General features: G+C 40.1%; 1 protein-coding gene across 1 annotated transcript in view; it reads right to left on the minus strand.

Annotated features, from left to right (window-relative positions):
- Positions 1 to 956: 956 nt before the first annotated feature.
- The window catches only part of CA13 (carbonic anhydrase 13), a 40,005-nt gene continuing 22,348 nt past the window's right edge, over positions 957 to 18,613 (minus strand). Inside the window, exons 4-7 of the mRNA XM_043484014.1 lie at positions 17,234 to 17,329; positions 15,889 to 15,951; positions 15,203 to 15,358; positions 957 to 3,111 (exon numbers count right to left, since the gene is read on the minus strand). Coding sequence (XP_043339949.1) covers positions 2,992 to 3,111; positions 15,203 to 15,358; positions 15,889 to 15,951; positions 17,234 to 17,329 — 435 coding nt within the window. The 3' untranslated portion in view covers positions 957 to 2,991. The remainder of the gene's footprint in view (positions 3,112 to 15,202; positions 15,359 to 15,888; positions 15,952 to 17,233; positions 17,330 to 18,613) is intronic.

An 18,613-nucleotide genomic window follows, 5' to 3' on the forward strand; every position in this document is an offset into this window, starting at 1 on the left:
ATCTCCGGGAGTTGGTGATGGACAGGGGAGGCCTGGCGTGCTGCAGTCCATGGGGTCACAAAGAGTCGGACACAAATGAGTGACTGAACTGAACGGAAATGATTGAGCTACTTTCAAATGTCATAGGCAGTGATAAAAAAGCAACGTTAACCTCATGGAACTGACTCATTGGAAAAGACCCTGATGTTAGGAAAGATTAAAGGCAGGAGGAGAAGGGGACAGTAGAGGATGAGATGGTTGGATGGTTGGATGGTGTCACCAACTCAATGAACATGAGTTTGAGCAAGCTCCGGGAGTTAGTGGTGGACAGGGAGGCCTGGTATGATAACAGTCCATGAGGTTGCAAAGAGCTGGACACAACTGAGCAACTGAACTGAAGTGATCTGAATCTCATGGCTATTTTAGACATACTATGGTTGTGTATGGTTTCCCAGGTGGCACAGTGGTAAAGATTTTGCCTGCCAACACAGGAGACATAAGACACACAGGTTTCATCCCTGGGTTGGGAAGATCCCCTGGAGGAGGGCATGGCAACCCACTCCAGTATTCTTGCCTGGAGAATCCCATGGACAGAGGAACCTGGCAGGCTACAGTCCATAGGATTGCAAAGAGCTGGACATGGCTGACTGACTGAGCGCGCGGACACACACACACACACACACACACACACATCGAGTTCTATAGGATCATGTCCTAACTTGTGAAAATATACACTACGGGTTCTGAGACACACACACACACACACACACATCGAGTTCTGTAGGATCATGTCCTAACTTGTGAAAATATACACTACGGGTTCTGAGATGATGCAGTAACCTGTTGGCAACTTTACTCTCAAATTCAGAGGGAAAAAAAAAGGTGTTTACAATTTTTCTGTGGATTTGAAATTGTCTTCTAAATACAGAGTGTAAAAGTGTAATTTCATTCTGTATCTTGCATCAACAAGTTCAAAGTTTGTCTCATTATCTTTATTGTGATTGAATCCAATTTAAGTTAAAATACAAAATGCTTAACAAATATAAATCCAATCTAGGTGGGAAACAAAAGATTAGTATTTACAACTCTTTAATCTTTTCAAAAGATAACAATTTTGGATAACAGGTAGACCTTTTGCCTCTGAGAGATAAATTAGCAGACAATCTTCAAGGAAATCAGTGCTGTGTGGACTTTTTTAGTCTACTAAAGTCCAATTTGTAGCATAGAACTGATGGAATACTGTGGCAGAAACCGTGAATTACAAAGTGGTAATGCTCATACCCAGTAATTAGAATCCCTGTCTTGCATGCTAGTTACTTTTTCTGAGAAAACAGACTTCTTTAACTCACTAGGGTACTTCACAACATGTCTTTCCAAACTAAATAAATTCATTCAATACTGGTCTTTCTAAAGCCATTAGAACTTCTGGTTACACAGAGAGATTTAACAAGTATTCCTTTAAGAAAAAAATAATTTTCAAGAGATAAATTGCACTTTACTTGTTACATGAACTTAACAGTACATTTGATTGCAGGCAGCAACATAATTACCAAAGATACAAAATAAAGTTTTTCAAATATTCAATTAATTACATATTTATTATATGTCAATCTCCTACAAGGCCTGAAGCTAGATAACGTAAAGTGGGAAAGAAAATCAAAGGCACTTTCATCTTAGGAGCTCGTCTTAAAGCAAACATATGTCATTATTACACAATTTACTGGATACTTCCAGTTATGAAAATCTACAACCAGAGGAAGACAGGTGTCTGAAACAAATCATCACAATTAAGGAAACTCAATTAACTTCTTTCAGAAGATGACAGAAGTGTAGTATGTATTCGTCTTAAATTTGATTATTAAGTTAATGCTTAGTGTCACTCCCTTTGTCCCAGAAAGAGCAGAAGGACCTCTCCCTTTCTTCTTCACCAAAACCAAGCAAAAATACATGAGATAACAGATTAAAGTGAGAATCAAGAGCCAGCTTACAAAACTGCTTAAGAGATGGAGGGACATGTGTGTCAGGAGAGATAGGCGTTGCTATGGAAATGGTTGATGGGACTGTGGACTGAGTAAGTATTTGAAACTCAAGTAATTTTCCCCATTAGTTGACAAAACAGTGATCTTCACAGGCTGCTCTCTGCCCTGCTGCCAAAACACAGGGCAAAATCAGGCAATCTTTTCCTCGAGCCCATGGGCAGCTCTGCCTGCATGGCACCTCATTAGTTTCAAACCATGCCATGAACATCATTTATGCCATAAACTGACAATCACTGTGTCTGATCAATTATTAGCCAGTTTATTGTTAGCATCACCAAGGGAATGAGATAGATGCTGTAAGTCATTAAAGTTTAAATAGCTATTTATATCCTGGGGAAGTCCTCACAAACACTGGGTGGGCTCTTCTTGAGCTGTGGAATAGATGCTTTAATTCACTATATCCCATCTCTCCATAGCTCTCATTCTGTTTGTTTTGTTAGAAGTACTCTGAAACGAAAACCAGCAACATAATCCAAATGCAAATTCACTTTAAAAGGAAATAGTATCTACTTTTATGAATTGGAAAGACATCAAGATATTCAGCAGAATCACTTGTTTAGAAAAAGGTACCACAATCCTATCATTCTGGGAATGAATTTAAGTATATCGCCAACACCCTGAGAGATGTGACTGATCAGTCTGTATGGCAAGGGATGATTCCTAGCACATTCTGAGGCTTACGATGCCCGCCATGTGGTCACGCAGGTTGAAACAGATGCATTCAATGGGCTTTAATACACATCAAACAAGGTTTGTTGCCTGTATACCCAAGAGTGCAAACCTGAGACAGGTGACAAGTCAGTCTGATTCAAAAGATCTGATTTTCTTTGGGCTCAAGCTGATGGCAAAACGGCTATGTCACCCCATAAAAGGCACCCTATAAATTACAATTCTAGGAAAGAATGGTGAGTCGGGAATTTTGTGTTTGTTTTGTTTCCACAGACACGTCTGGGTGGTCTCTTGGTGACGACTTTTAACGGAAAGAGGCCCTCACTTCTCGGCCCCTCAGAGGCTGTGGCGGACGGCGATTGCTCAACAGAAACGCCGCGGCTTCACCCTCCCTGCTGCAGAGCAGGGTGCGGAACGTGGCCAGCTGTGGACGGAAAGAGAGGAGTCATCAGCAGAGAGAGTCACGCCGTGAGAATGAACCGCCTCCCTAGAAAGTTAAGGAGCGTATACGCTCTCTTCTACTAGGAATTGAATGTATTTCAGTGAAAATTTTCTAAGGTATGGCTCATATATCATAAAGCAACTCTTCTGCTAGATTCTTACCACTATACAAATACCTATGGGTTCAAAAACAAGTACAGAAGCATTCTTCATTTAGAGATCAAATAAGAAAAAACATTCAGAATGTGGTTTAGAGAGAACATATGTAGAAATCAGAAAATGTGACCTCCAGTGGCAGAATGAGCGTGGGAAGGGCTTCCCAGGCCGGGTCCCACTCCTGGTTCTGCCACTAGTGAGCTGGGTAACCTCAGGAAATTCACTTATTGTCTTTAGTCTTCTCTTTCCTCACCTATAAAGTGAAGCATCGGGTTAGATTACCTCAACAGGAGCCATCAGCTCTTTGAATTACACTGAACACTTAGGAACACTCCAATATAACATGGCCCACACTTTCATGGGAACCACTTGGTGTTCATCCTATAGAATGTTCATCTTTTATGTACTTTTTTCCTTAAACAGTGATTTACCCCTCACCATAACTGTGCCTTATAAGCAACTAACTAGGGAAAAGCCTAGAGTCCTTCACTGCTGACAATGTCAATACAATTTAAGTGATATAGGCATATTTTTCATTCACAAAAGTTTACCTTTCCTTATCACGCACACAACAAAATGCTTACTTACCTTATAAACTTCATATAGTACATAAAGTGTCAAGAAGAAAATAGAAATTACTAGTAATCATGTCACGAAATTTAACCACTGTTCACATTATGGAGTATATCCTTCCAGAAGTTTCTCTATGTATAAACACTATGCACTGGTGCACACATTTGACAATTTTAGTGCAAAATAAGCTCAATATATTTACTCATCTGAAACCTTATTTTTTCACTTAATATATATCCTTTGCATGTCAATACGTATTAGTTTATGCCACTTTTTTTAATTGTTGAAAAGTTTAAAAATAAGCATGTTTATGAGTTATTCAACAGTTCCTTGGTGGTTTAACATTACTGTCTAAGACTAAGAACAGGTTTATAGTAGTAAAATGAAAGTTGGGTAAAGTATCTGGATAATTCTGCTGTCTCAAAAACATTCACTAAAAACATATTGCCACATGAGTAAGTTTTTGGTGTTTGTTTGTGTGTGCACAAATTATTAAACTGTTGAAAAGACACTTTATTCTTTAAGCTTTGATAGTAATCTGATCAAAGAGTCACAGAAATTCAGACCAGGACATGTCACTTAGGTTTCCATCATTACCATTTATCTAAAGCCTAAAATAGTTCTCTTCCAGTACTAGCTGGGATGGGGGACAGAGGTGATAGCGGTCCTTCATAATAAATAGGCAACAGTTTATAACCACGCTCTACGGAGAAAAGTTCAAGTATCATATACAAGCAGTCATGTGTTTCCACAAGTGATATTTTGAGGTGACTTTTCAAAGAGGAGAGATATGAGGAGGATAAGATAAATATTTACAACTTGATATCACTCATGTTTCATTAGACCACATCACTATGGCAAAAGCAAGATGAGACATAAATAATTCTCTGGTAAAGTCAAGCTGGAATCAAGATTGCCAGGAGAAATATCAATAACCTCAGGTATGTAGATGACACCACCCTTATGGCAGAAAGTGAAGAAGAACTAAAGAGCCTCTTGATGAAAGTGAAAGAGGAGAGTGAAAAAGTTGACTTAAAGCTCAACATTCAGAAAACTAAGATCATTGCATCCGGTCCCATCACTCTATGGCAAACAGATGGGGAAACAGTGGAAACAGTGGCTGACTTTTATTTTTTTGGGCTCAAACATCACTGCAGATGGTGATTGCAGCCATGAAATTAAAAGACACTTACTCCTTGGAAGCAAAGTTATGACCAACCTAAATAGCATATTAAAAAGCAGAGATGTTACTTTGTCAACAAAGGTCTGTCTAGTCAAGGCTATGGTTTTTCCAGTGGTCATGTATGGATGTGAGAGTTGGACTATAAAGAAAGCTGAGTGCAGAAGAATTGATGCTTATGAGCTGTGGTGTTGGAGAAGACTCTTGAGAGCCCCTTGGACTGCAAGGAGATCCACCCAGTCCACCCTAAAGGAGAACAGTCCTGAATGTTTATTGGAAGGACTGATGCTGAAGTTGAAACTCCAATACTTTGGCCACCTGATACAAAGAACGGATTCATTGGAAAAGACCCTGATGCTGGGAGGGATTGTGGGCAGGAGGAGAAGGGGATGACAGAGGATGAGATGGTTGGATGGCCTCACTGACTCAATGGACATGAGTTGGGTAAACTCCGGGAGTTGGTGATGGACAGGGAGGCCATGCTGTGCTGCCCCAGGCCATGGGGTCACAAAGAGTCAGACACAACTGAGCGACTGAACTGAACTGAACTGAAAGTCAAGTTGTTGTTGTTGTTGAGTTGCTAAGTTGTATCCAAATCTTTGCAACCCCATGGATGGTAGCCCACCAGGCTCCTCTGTCCATAGGATTTCCCAGGCAAGAATACTGGAGTGGGTTGCCATTTCCTTCTCCAGGGGATCTTGCCCACCCCAGGATCAAACCCTCCTCTCCTGTATTGCAGGAGGATTCTTTACTGCTGAGCCACCAGGGAACCCCAATATACACCCTTAGTCCCCTTCAATGCCTCTGCAAACTGATAGTGGCTCCCTACCTCTGCAGCAGTTTAGCCTCATCAGTTTAGAACTGGAACAACGCTAGATCTTTCTCTGACCAGTTTGCTCATTTTGTGAAAGTCTCTGAGCCCGTCCTCATGTCTCGTCAAGCTCCTTCCCCTTCCGGCTCCGGCTCGCCCTCCCAGCCCCTTAGCCCAGCTCAGCAGACCCTGCATCTGCCAGGCCCTGCTTACATTGTTTTCTCTTGGCTGTGGGGTCCTCCACCGCCGCACTGGCTGCAAAATGCAGCCCCTTGACTGGCTGCTACCGGCCTCCTGCCCGCCCCAGGCCTCTGGCTTCATTCCAGCAGAAAACCGGTCCCTCTGTTCCTCAGGCTGACACAGCCTCTTCACAGCTCCTGCAAGAACCTCCGCAGCTCAGCTGGAAGGCTGAGGAAGGTATGACCTGTCTGTTTTCTTGGGCTCTAATACTGAAAGTTTACATTTCTTCTGTAGTAACCCCAGTAAGCAGAAATAGCTTTTCTAATGTTTTGGAAACAGTTTTTTGATTAGTCACTCTCGGGTTCGAATGTTTTTAATAGCTCTCTGTTGCCCGCCAAAGTTGACTAACAATAAAAATAAGCTCTCATAAAATATGATGGGCCAGGTACTGTGCTAACTGTTTCACATTACATACTGCATTTAATCCCTGAAGAACGCTATCCATAATATACTATTATCCCTATTCTAAAGGTGAGGAACTCGAGGGCTCGTTAAGAAATGTCAACAAATGAGCCTTCTGGTAAATAAGACATGCACTAACCACAGCAATACTCTGCATCTCTAAGTGTTGTTCTTGTTTTGTTTTTTCACCATTTTCTTCTGTTCTTTTCTTATTTATTTTTTATTATGGAAACTTTCAGACACACACAAAGGTAGATAGGGAAACATAATAAACCATCACCCAGCTTCAGCAGTCATCAACACATGGCCAGTTCTGTTTCCTCCACACTCTCACCCATTCTCTCCCTCCATTTCTGAATCCTGCCCAAACTGTATTATTTTTTAAGCAAATTCCAACAATCAGGTATAAATATTTCAAAATGTATCTCTAAAATATACGACACTGTGAACTTTATTCAGGCCCCAAAACAAACTTGTTGGAACAGCTGCTAAGCCTCTTGGCCACCTGATTCCAAATCATCTTTCCAAATCATCTCCTATTATTCCACACACAGGTCCCACTCTAAGGCAGTCTTGTGAAGAGGGTGGGGAGGGGGACCCAGAGAATCTGAATGAAAAGACTTTGGGGTTATTTTTAAAACTTCAGATTCCCGAACCTCATCTCAGACTGCTAAATCAGTTTTCTAATAAGGCTCGAGGACCCACATAGCTTTCTCCGGCGATTCTTTACATATATATATATATATATATATATATATATATATATATATAAAACTTTACGTAGCTGTTTTTGGCTGTGTTGGGTCTTCGTTGCCGTGAGCTTTTCTCTTGCCGTGGCCAGCAGCGCTCCTCTCCAGATTCCCTGCACGGGCTTCTGATTGCGCAGCCTCTCTCGCTGCGGAGCAGGGCTCTGGGGCTCGCGGGCTCCGCGGTTGCAGCTTGCAGACTCTAGGCGCAGGCGCAGTAGTTGCGGTGAGCGAATTGAGAGACTCCGAGGCGTGCGGGATCTTTCCGGCTCAGAGCTGAACCGGTGTCTCCTGCACTGGTGCGCGGATTCTTCACAACTGAGCCTCCAGGGAAGCCCTGTCCGGTGATTCTTGCATACACTAAACTTTGAGATCCACAGGTGCAAAGTTACCCACATGGTTTTTGCATTCCTTCTTGCCTTTATTTATGCTACTCCTTCTTGAAATTCCCCCCTTTCTTTTTATCCCCAAACAGCTCCCACTTTTGAAACCAACCCAAATGCCAGCTCTTTCATGAAGTCTTTTCCTGATTTCTCCACTGAGAATTAGTCTTTTCCCATCTGAACTTCCCTTATACCTTATAATTCTCTTATGGTACCAAGCAAAACCACTGTGTTACATTTATTGTATTTATGTATTTATTTATTTATTTATTATTTTTATGTATTTATGCATTTATTGTATCCTCTGTATTAGTTTCTAAACTGCTGGAAAAGGATCTTTTAAACACTTGTCTGTATCTCTTGAATCATGCCTTGTAAGAATTGGCCATTATTAAACAATTCCAGAAATGACTTGTAGTGTCTTCTATGATCTAAAACTTTAATTGCAAAGCTAGGTAGATAAGAGTTTTATATATTAGGTCAAGCAATGTTGAAGTGAATGAATTCTTTTCCCCATTTCACATATAGTCTAAAAAGGCAGAAGTTAGAAAAACTTTCCTAGACTGTTAATTATCATTCATTACAAAATACAAAATTTTACTATTAAAAAAGGACATTAGAGTTTTGATTCCAGATATATTGAACTAAAAACCCTCAGACAACCTTCCTACAGAAGACAACTCTAAAACCCAGACACAATACAAAAAAACCACCAGCTGCAGTTACTGGAGTGAACAGAAGTACGAGGATTCAGATGAGAAGCTCATGTTCACTCAGAAAGGTGGGTTCCTGTCTCTACAGTTTTTCCCCCAGACAGGGTGCCGTCTGCACTGGAGACATACCTGCCTTGCAAGGCATACCTCCCCAAACTCTACACCAAGAATCATACATGGCTCTACCGAGACTGAAACTACCGCAAGAGAGAGAAAATGTCCAATTCAAGTCAAGCCAAGAAATGTATCTGCTAATACAAAGGAAACTAGTCATCAGAGAAAAACAACAGATCCAGAATCTCCACAACTTAATGTTCATAACATCTAGGTTGCAATACAAAGTTACTCAATGTACAAAGAATAAAGAAAATGTAAACATGATCAAAGAAAGAAAAATCAATGAAGTCAGACTCAAGATGAACCAAATGTGGAACTTACAAGGATTTTAGAATGACGGCTTTCACTACCTGTGAGCTACATGAAGTTAAATAAAGCATATTTCTTAGTGCATGAGAAATCCCAGTAGAGTAATGGGGATTCTCAGAAAAGAAATAGAAATAAGAAAATGAAGCAGAAATTTTAGAACTAAAAACTATAATTTCTGAAGCAAGAAATTCATTGGCTAGAATTAACAGTCAAATTGACACAACAGAGGAAAGATCAAATGACCTTGAATACAGATCAATAGAAACTATCCACAGTGAGCTCAGTTCAGTCTCTTAAGTCATGTCCAACTCTTGGCGACCCTATGAATCCCGGCACGCCAGGCCCCCCTGTCCATCACAAACTCCCGGAGCTTACTCAAATGCATGTCCATCGAGTTACCATCTCATCCTCTGTCTTCCCCTTCTCCTCCCACCTTCAATCTCTCCCAGCATCAGGGTCTTTTCAAATGAGTCAGCTCTTCGCATGAGGTGGCCAAAGTATTGGAGTTTCAGCTTCAACATCAGTCCTTCCAATGAACACCCAGGACTGATCTCCTTCAGGATGGACTGGTTGGATCTCCTTGCAGTCCAAGAGACTCTCAAGAGTCTTCTCCAACACCACAGTTCAAAAGCATCAATTCTTCTGTGCTCAGCTTTCTTTATAATCCAGCTTTCAAATCCATCCATGACTACTGGAAAAACCATAGCTTTGACTAAATAGACTTTTGTTGGCTAAGTAATGTCTCTGCTTTTTAATATGCTGCCTATGTTGGTCATAGCTTTTCTTCCAAGGAGCAAGTGTGTTTTAATTTCACGGCTGCAGTCACCATCTGTGGTGATTTTGGTGCCCCCCAAAGTAAAGTCTGACACTGTTTCCATTGTCTCCCCATCTATTTGCCATGAAGTGATGGGACCGGATGCCATGATCTTAGTTTTTTGAATGTTGAGTTTTAAGCCAACTTTTTCACTCTCCTCTTTCACTTTCATCAGAGGCTCTTTAGTTTTTCTTCACTTTTTGCCATAGGGGCGGTGTCATCTGCATATCTGAGGTTATTGATATTTCCCCCAGCAATCTTGATTCCAGCTTGTGCTTCATCCAGCCCAGCATGCATTATGAAGAGCAGAAATTTAAAAATATTTAAAACTAATAGAGCCTTGGGGGATCTGTTTTGAAAAGGTCAAATGTACGCATAATTAGAATATCAGATATGGAAGAAACTTATGAATTCATCAAGAGATGAATGGATAAAGGTGTGGGGTGTATTATATATGGTACATATATACATACGGTGTGTACATACGTGTGTGTGTGTGTATATATATATATATATACACACACATACACAATACATATTACTTGGTCATTAAAAATGAAAATGCCATTTACAGCAATAGGAACAGACCTGGAGAGTATCATGTTTAGAAAAATAAGTCAGAGAAAGACAAATATTGTATGTTTACACTCATATTTGTATCTACAAAATAAATGAATGAATATAACAAAACAGAAACAAATTTACAGATACAGAGAAGAAACTAGCGGTTATGGAAGGCAGAAGGGTGGAGAGAGGCGATACTGGTGAAGGTGATCAGATGTACAAACCATCAGGTAGCACAGAATAAGTTACAAGGATATAAGGTGCAGCCCAGGGAATGTAGCCAACACTTCACAGCAACTTCACACAGAGTACAAACAAAAATATTAAATAATTACATTGTACACCTGAAACTGATACAATGTTGTAAGCAAACTATGCTTCAACGTAAAAAAGAATATCAGAAGGAAAGGAAAGAAGATGGAGCAGAGCATACACAAAAACTGACTCATAAGTAATATAATGTAAGAGCTAAAACTTAAATGTAAGAGCTAAAACTATTACTTAAAGTAAGAAGAATATTTTGTGGCATATAGCTAGGCAAAGGCTTCTTAAACAGGACACCAAAGCGCACACTATGAAAGGTATTTTAATAAAATGACCTTCATCAAGATTAAGAAGTTTTCTTTAACTTTGGCTCTTCAAAAGACATAGAGGGGGGAAAAAAGACAAGTTTTTATAAAGTGTATGTTGAAAACAGGGCTTTTATCCAGATTGTATAAAAAACTCTTGCAACTCCACAATGAGAAGACAAACAGTCCAATTTTAAAATGGACAAATTATTTGAACAAATATTTCACAAAAGAAGATATGAGCATAATCAATAATTATATGAAAAAATGCTCAACATCATTAGTCATCAGATAAAAGCAAATTAAAAATCACACACACCATACATACCGACTAGAATGGCTAAAAGTCAAAATTACGTACAAAATCAAGTGTTAACAATGATGTAGAAAAACTAGAAATCTTTTGCATTGCTGGTGCAAATGGAAGACCAAAGAGTCACTTTAGGAAATAACACGGCAGAACCTTATAAAAGTAGACACGACTAGTAATCCAGTGCTAGGTATTGCCACAGGAAGTGAAAATATGTGTCCACACAGAAGTGTATATGCCATTTATTCCTAACAGCTAAATATGGGTAGTTATTTTTCTAATGGTCCCAAACTGGAAGCAATCCAAATGGCTAATCAGTTAGCGAACAGATTAAAAAAGAATGCTGTATCCATACCATAAACACTGTACGCATACGTGTTAAGTTGCTTCCATCATGTCCAACTCTTTGTGACCCCATGGACTGCAGCCCATCAGGCTCCTCTGTCTATGGGATTCTCTAGGCAAGAATATTGGAAGGTGTAGCCATTCCTTCCTCCAGGGGATCTTCCCGACCCAGGGACTGAACCCGCATTTCTTACATCTAACCTGCTTTGGCAGGCAGGTTCTTTACCATGATCGCCACCTGGAAGGCCCATAAATATTACTCAGTAATAAAGAGGAAATCAGTATATCTTAAAAATATTATGTGAAATGAAGTCCAACACAAAAGTCCGTGTACTGTGTGTGTGTGTTTGCTCAGTCTCTCAGCCACATCCGACTCTTTGTGACCCTACAGACTGTAGCCCACCAGGCTCCTCTGTCCATGGGATGTTCTAGGCAAGAATACTGGAGTGGGTTGTCATTTCCTTCTCCAGAGGACCTTCCTGACCTAGGGATGGAATCCACAACTCTTGCATTGGCATGTGAATTCTTTACCGCTGTGCACTTATGATTCCATTTCAATAAAATTCTAAAAAAGACAAAATTCTTGTGACAGCTCAGCGGTTGCCCGGGGTACTTGTTGAGGAAGAAGTTGGAATATAAAGGAGCACAAGCAAATTTTTTCAGCCAAGGGATCTATTCCATACTTTGATTGCAGGAGTAGTTGTTGCAATAATTAAAATCATCGCCTGCATACTAAAATTCATGAATCTTATTTATGCAAATATCATAATAAACAACAAAGATAATTTTTTTTTAAAAGGAGCTCAGAATTAAATTCTGCACATCAAATTTCAGCAGATGAGGAAGCCAATTTAGATAATCTAGGATAAACCACAGAGACTTGGCAAGAGACGTCAGCCTTCCAAAGGATGACAGATCTGTTATCAGAAGTATCAAAAGCAGTGTATCTTTTTACTGGCCTGGCAGTTAAATCAAGCATTTCAGTAAATGACTCTAGGGAGAAAAATGGACTTGAATCAAGAAAAAGGAAATGGAAACCATCTGATTTGCCCTTTAGGTCAAACAGTGACTTGGCAAGAAATAGAAGAAGGAAAAAAACCTTGAAAAAATCGGCACCAACTTACTAAAAAGAGGATTTAATCTTCACAACTAGTGACATTATATGGTGGATGGAATTGGAAAGGAAATAAAAACAATATTTTCCAGATTCTTCTAAAATAAAAGACTGCTAAAATTGGTATTAAAAATTATCTTTTGTAAAGTAACTCTCAAGTCAGTGGTGTACACACAAAGGACCTTCATTTTACTTTATACAAAAGAGCTAAGCAACTAAATAATCTTATCAACCCTCTCATGTGTTGGAATGTTTTAAAGTTTGCTTTTTACTTTAGAACAGTTTTAGATTAACAGAATTACTGCAAAGATAGAATAATTCTTGTACATCCCACAATTCAGTTTCCCCTGTTTTTTTTTTTTTTTTCTTTCAGTCTTAAAGGATGCACACAGAAGTGCCCCCTGTTATTAACAGTCTGCATTAGTATGGTACATTTTTAACAATTAGTGAACCAATACCAATATTATTAACTCAAGTCCATCCTTTATTTAGATCTCTTCTGCTTTTACCTAATATCGTTTTATGTTCCAGGATCCTAACAGGAAATAAATTCATACTTCTTGTCTTGTCTGCTTGTGTATTTCATGATTATGACAGTTTTTTATGTTTTTCACAACCTTGACAGTTTTGAGGATTATTGATCAGATATTTTGAGAACTGGGCACTGCCTGATGTTTTTCTCATGGTTAAAATGGGACTGGACTTTTAAAATATCTTTACTTCATTCTTTAAATCCTAAAATCACCATAATAATTTGGATTACTAAACTATTATTATCATCATAATAATTGTGATTACTACCCAAATAATCATTTCAATCTGACTGAAAATGTCTGACAGTGTTCCTGCTATAGCAGATTAAAGTGAATGTCTCAGAATGAATTATCACTCACATTAAAACTCTAAAATACAGCTATTATTTTATAAACTCTAACTGCATAAAAACACATTAATAATTAATATTAATAAATGGAACCTCAAAATGAATTATCTCTCACACTAAAGTTCTAAAATACAGCTATCATTTTATAAACTGCATAAAAACTACATTAATAATTAATGTTAATGATTAAAATGAGATACAATAGTGAATTCACATCTAGGCAGTCATTCCTACACTTTCAGGGTGTTATTTTTGATTAGGTTAAATGTATGTATTGTATGTGCCTAAATAATATTTTGATATATTCTTTTGCAAATCACAGGTGGATTAAAAAAATATATTTTCCAACTGGTTTTAATGGATAAAGTAATTCTTAAAATGTGAGAAAAAATACGATTCCCTTATTACTACTACCTTATTAACTCTTATTATTAACCTGTTCAAATTTAATAAAGAAAAGCAAAAGCAAACCATTTAGTGCATGAAGGGGAGAAAGATGAACTGCATTAACAAAGTCGCTGAATCCATGAGAGGTAATTTTTCTCATGACGCAACTCACCTTATTTATGATGGAAAAAATCCACAGGAATTTCCATGTCAGTCAAGCTCTGGCTATCTACCCAGATTTTTATAAAATGTTTTAATAAGTATGAGCCAGATTATTATCTGGCTTCATCCTAAACACAAGGTCAACAGAAGCTGGATGATTCAACACCACAAAGGGAAATGTTACGTGATACGACCTTCGTAAAGGTGAACCAACTCTCGTCTTTGCTTAGGGGAAAGATGTAAACAGTTAGGTGTGTGGGCCAGCCCAGAATGGAAGTAAATTAATAGCTGCAAAAATTACCGGGCCGTGTTCTAGCTAAGATTTCGCAGCATATAATTTGAAAAAGAAAACGATGACAAAACCAAAACCAAATCCATTAGGCAAACAGCATCCACCCGGCAGATTGGTCAGTCCCATGGTGGGCTTCCCTAGAAGATGCAGATTTGACCCCTGCATCTGGAAGATCCCCTGGAGGAGGGCGGGGCAACCCACTCCAGTATTCTTGCCTGAAAACCCCAGGGACAGAGGAGCCTGGCGGGCTACAGTCCATGGGGTCGCAAAGAGTCGGACATGACTTAGTGACTAGTCCACCACCATGGGGGATCACAGCTCTAACTGGAGCCTCTGGGCATCAGAGACATATTGAACCTGCAGACTGTTGGGCCCATCGACCACGGGAGCCTGATCAGAAGAAGGAGAGAGGAAATGTGTTCCCGGGAAGAGCCCAGGCGGCCACCCACAGCTTCTTAGCAAATGCTTCTTAGCAAATGCTTTTCAGGCAGCTTCACAATAGGTTTGTCAACAAAAGCCAGAAGATCAGACGGATTTCTTCAATCTAGCAAGTGCATGAGTGCTGGGCCCACGGCTGTTCTCACTGTTCCCTTTCTGAACGTGAGATCTGCAGGAGCAGGTCCAGGCGCCGAGGTCAAAAAGGAGAATGTCGCCGTTCGAGGGAAGCCTCTCTCCTGATTTTCCCTTTTGTATCCCAGACCTTTAACACCTCGGACCACACAAGAGAAGAAAGAGCAGAGCCCTTAAAGGGGCACGTCACTTCCATGCATGCCTGTCTGCACATTACATTTCTAAGAAATGGGAAAGAAATCATCTAATCATAGAAGGTCAAATAAGAAAGGAAGAGAAACCTCACTGGGTTCAACAGCTCATCTGACCAATGAAGTGAAAACACAGGCTTCATAACAGCGGAAACGAAGGGCAGGGTTTGAGACACACGCACACACAAGATTCAGGTCGGTTTCCTCCAGAGAATCAGGGTCAGCATGGAGGAAGCGATGTACCTGTTGGGAGCTGATGTTTATAGGCTGCTTTAAAATGATCCAAGTGACGCTCTCCAGAAGAGGTGGGACCGTAAGAGAGCCAGGATACGTCCAATAATCCCGGCATGGAGGAAGCAGACATAGCGGGTCGAAATTCGTGAACCGAGTTTGTTTACCCTGAGGAAGAAAAGAGAATTCTCATAAATGACAATGGGATAGCTTTACACAGACCTAAAAAAAATAAATATCCTTGAAATGCTCTTTCACTGGAATTCTGTAATTCATGGAATGATTTAGTATCTGCTGTTAGGTCTTTAAAAAACAGTATCTGCCTTACTCTAAAAATTGAAGAAAAAGTAGCACCTCACCTAGATTTATTTAAACAGCACCGGACTTCTTTTTAATGTAAGTAGCCCTACATTATTTGTTTTAGATAATTTAAGATAGTTAGATAATTTTAGAATTTTTAGATAATTTACATAAAAATTAAATTTTAATAATTTACTTTATTTTTTTAGATAATTTAAGACCCCTTCATAATTTTCAAGACATAAGTGGCAATGTTACTTCCGCTCTATTGGTCAAGGATGTTCCAAACCCACTTCCAAGCCAGCAGCATATGCTACGCCAAAGACTAACAGAACATAAGAGAATTCAGGAGAAATCAAGGAACGTATTAGTCACTGGTAAACAGTAATTAAATTTACCTTTTCTTTAATGGAATCCAAAATGTCAGTAATCTTTTGCAGTTGGGGATTATGTTCACCAATCTGAAAACACGAAATTGCAAAAGAAATGGTTATTGTCTGACTTACTCCATTTCAGTCACTATTTTTTTTTTTTTAAACCCTAAGTCAGCTCAGAACAAGCAGTGATTGTTCCATAATGAGGCTCTCTTTCACCTGCCAGCCTTATCATACCAGAAAAGTCTAAACAACAAGATAATATTACAGGGCTCCTTGGCTGAACTATACTTTTGATTCCAAAGCTGGAAGCAATGACTTCATATTCTTCCAGCTTTATGAACGTTTAGGGTACAGGTTCTCTCGAGAGAAACTTTGCTTAGGAAACCCCTCCGTAACACCTGCCCTGTTTAACTAGATGGGACTTTCAGACCCTGATTCTTGGTGACATCAGACATTAGAGGAAAACATCTCCCACTTTCCGCTTAAAATGACTTGAGGTTCTGAATCAACAGACTATGTCATCATGAGGAGAAGCCTTCAGAAAATATATATGTGCTTATTATTCTCCTTTGTTTGGGGTGTCCTGAATTATCTGAAGGTTTTAAGTCATTCAGGGTTCAAGTATAATGCCTTTCCCCACTGGGACCTCACGGCCACCCGCAGACCTGGGCACCAAGAGAAGGAGCTGCTGCCATGCATGCTGGTGTCCGCTCTGCCCCCGGCTTCCCCAGCCCCCGTGCAAGTTACACCACACGCAGAGCTGCTGGCATCACGAGGGCACTCACCCTAAAGAACTGGCGCAGTGGGGGTTGAGCCGCCCAGCCCTTGCACGGGTATTAGGACGTGACCCTTGTCTAACCTCATATGAATACCAGACAAAGGAAAACACAACAGAATCTTTAAAATCGGTCAGTGCGTTTGGGATAATAAACCATAATAAACTAGTGGTCAAACTAGTGCTTCAAGAATCAGGAACTTGAACTTTACCCTAAACTATATCTCCAAATATTAAGCAATCAGGAAGAGCCTATCATAAAGATTTTCTTCTCAAGGTATCAGTGTAACACTTCTGCTATTAGGTAATACTTCTGCTATTCTTGTTACTGCAGCTACATTTGCTATTCACATAAAACTGATCCGTGGACAATAAGACGAATCATAAGACAACCCTCCTAGGGTAGTTCTGGGCCCTTAGATGAACCATAAACTAACATAAAATGAGAATATTCACATCAAAAGGACAACATTAAGCCTAGAACAAGTTTGCTATTATTGAATAAAAAGTGGTGGACTGTCTATTCCACAAGGAAACTCTTTATCCAACATGGCTGACTAGTTATTCAAAATGAAATCAATGGATTTTCACCTGCAAAAATATTCCCAAGACAGCTAGTCCATCTGGCTCATGAGCTGCCTCAACAAAGCTGGGGTATTTGTCTGAATTCCAGTGAACAACGTGGAGCTGAAAGGGAGGAAGACGATATAATTCAAACATTATTTTTAAAATAGCTTTAAAAACATAAATGCAAATAAAACATGTATATATATCTTCCATATATATATAAGATATATACATATCTTACATATGCATGGATTGTATAATGTATTCATCACAAGAACCTTGGACAGAATCCTCCTATTTACTTTGGTCTGAAAACTACGCAAGGGAAGGACCCTGTCACTTATCTGGTCTGTGGTGTCCTGTGCTGAGGTCTACATCATAGAAGGTTCTGGAGCACCCTGCCAAGCCTCTCCAGCCCTGAAAATCTCCAACCATCGCTCCCAAGAGACTCAGGGCTCCCCTACATCCAAGTTCAGTTCAGTCATTCAGTCATGTCCGACTCTCTGCGATCTCATGGACTGCAGCATGCCAGGCCTCCCTGTCCATCACCAACTCTCAGAACATGCTTAAAGTCATGTCCATTGAGTCAGTGATGGCATCCAACCATCTCATCCTCTGTCGTCCCCTTCTCCTCCCGCCTTCAATCTTTCCCAGAATCAGGGTCTTTTCCAATGAGTCAGTTCTTCGCATGAGGTGTCCAAAGTATTAGAGTTTCAGCTTCAATATCAGTCCTTCCAATGAACACCCAGGACTGATCTCCTTGAGGATGGACTGGTGGGATCTCCTTGCAGTCCAAGGGACTCTCAAGAGTCTTCTCTAACACCACAGTTCAAAACACCCACGTTCACAGATGGAACTGCAATTGCAGAGCCTTCGGTCAGACCCCTGCTGGCGGCCGAGTCCAGCACACCAGCTCACGCTCACAGGTGGGTGGGGAAGTCAAGCCCCCTCAGAAGGTAATCAGGCACAGTCCTGCTGCTAAGCGTGGTACAGATGTCCTTGAAAAGTTTAAAGTCTTAAAAGTTTAAGACTATTTATGGCTTGAAAACACAAATTCACCTTAAAAATAATTGCTTTTAGCAATTGTTACATATATTCTACCCTTCTAAGAATGTTCAAATTCTTTGCTGAGAGGAAGTTTTAACAGGAGAAAGACGTCTCAGGGTGTTGCAAACAGAGGCATCTCAGGAAGAAAATGAGATAAGGAGGTGGGGGGCCTGGCACTCTAGAAGACAGGCCTCACCCACCTCACAGCTCCAGCCCACAAGCAGCTGCCTGCAAGCTCCAGAGGTGGGCGCTGCCCTGTCCTACACTGGGACGCAATGCAGGATCCCCGACTCACAAGCAAGTGTGAAGGGCTGTAAAGCAAGGCAGAAAGCCTTTCCTGGAGGATCTTCATTCCTG

This window comes from Cervus canadensis, chromosome 12 (assembly GCF_019320065.1).
Source record: "Cervus canadensis isolate Bull #8, Minnesota chromosome 12, ASM1932006v1, whole genome shotgun sequence".
Classification (NCBI taxonomy): domain Eukaryota; kingdom Metazoa; phylum Chordata; class Mammalia; order Artiodactyla; family Cervidae; genus Cervus; species Cervus canadensis.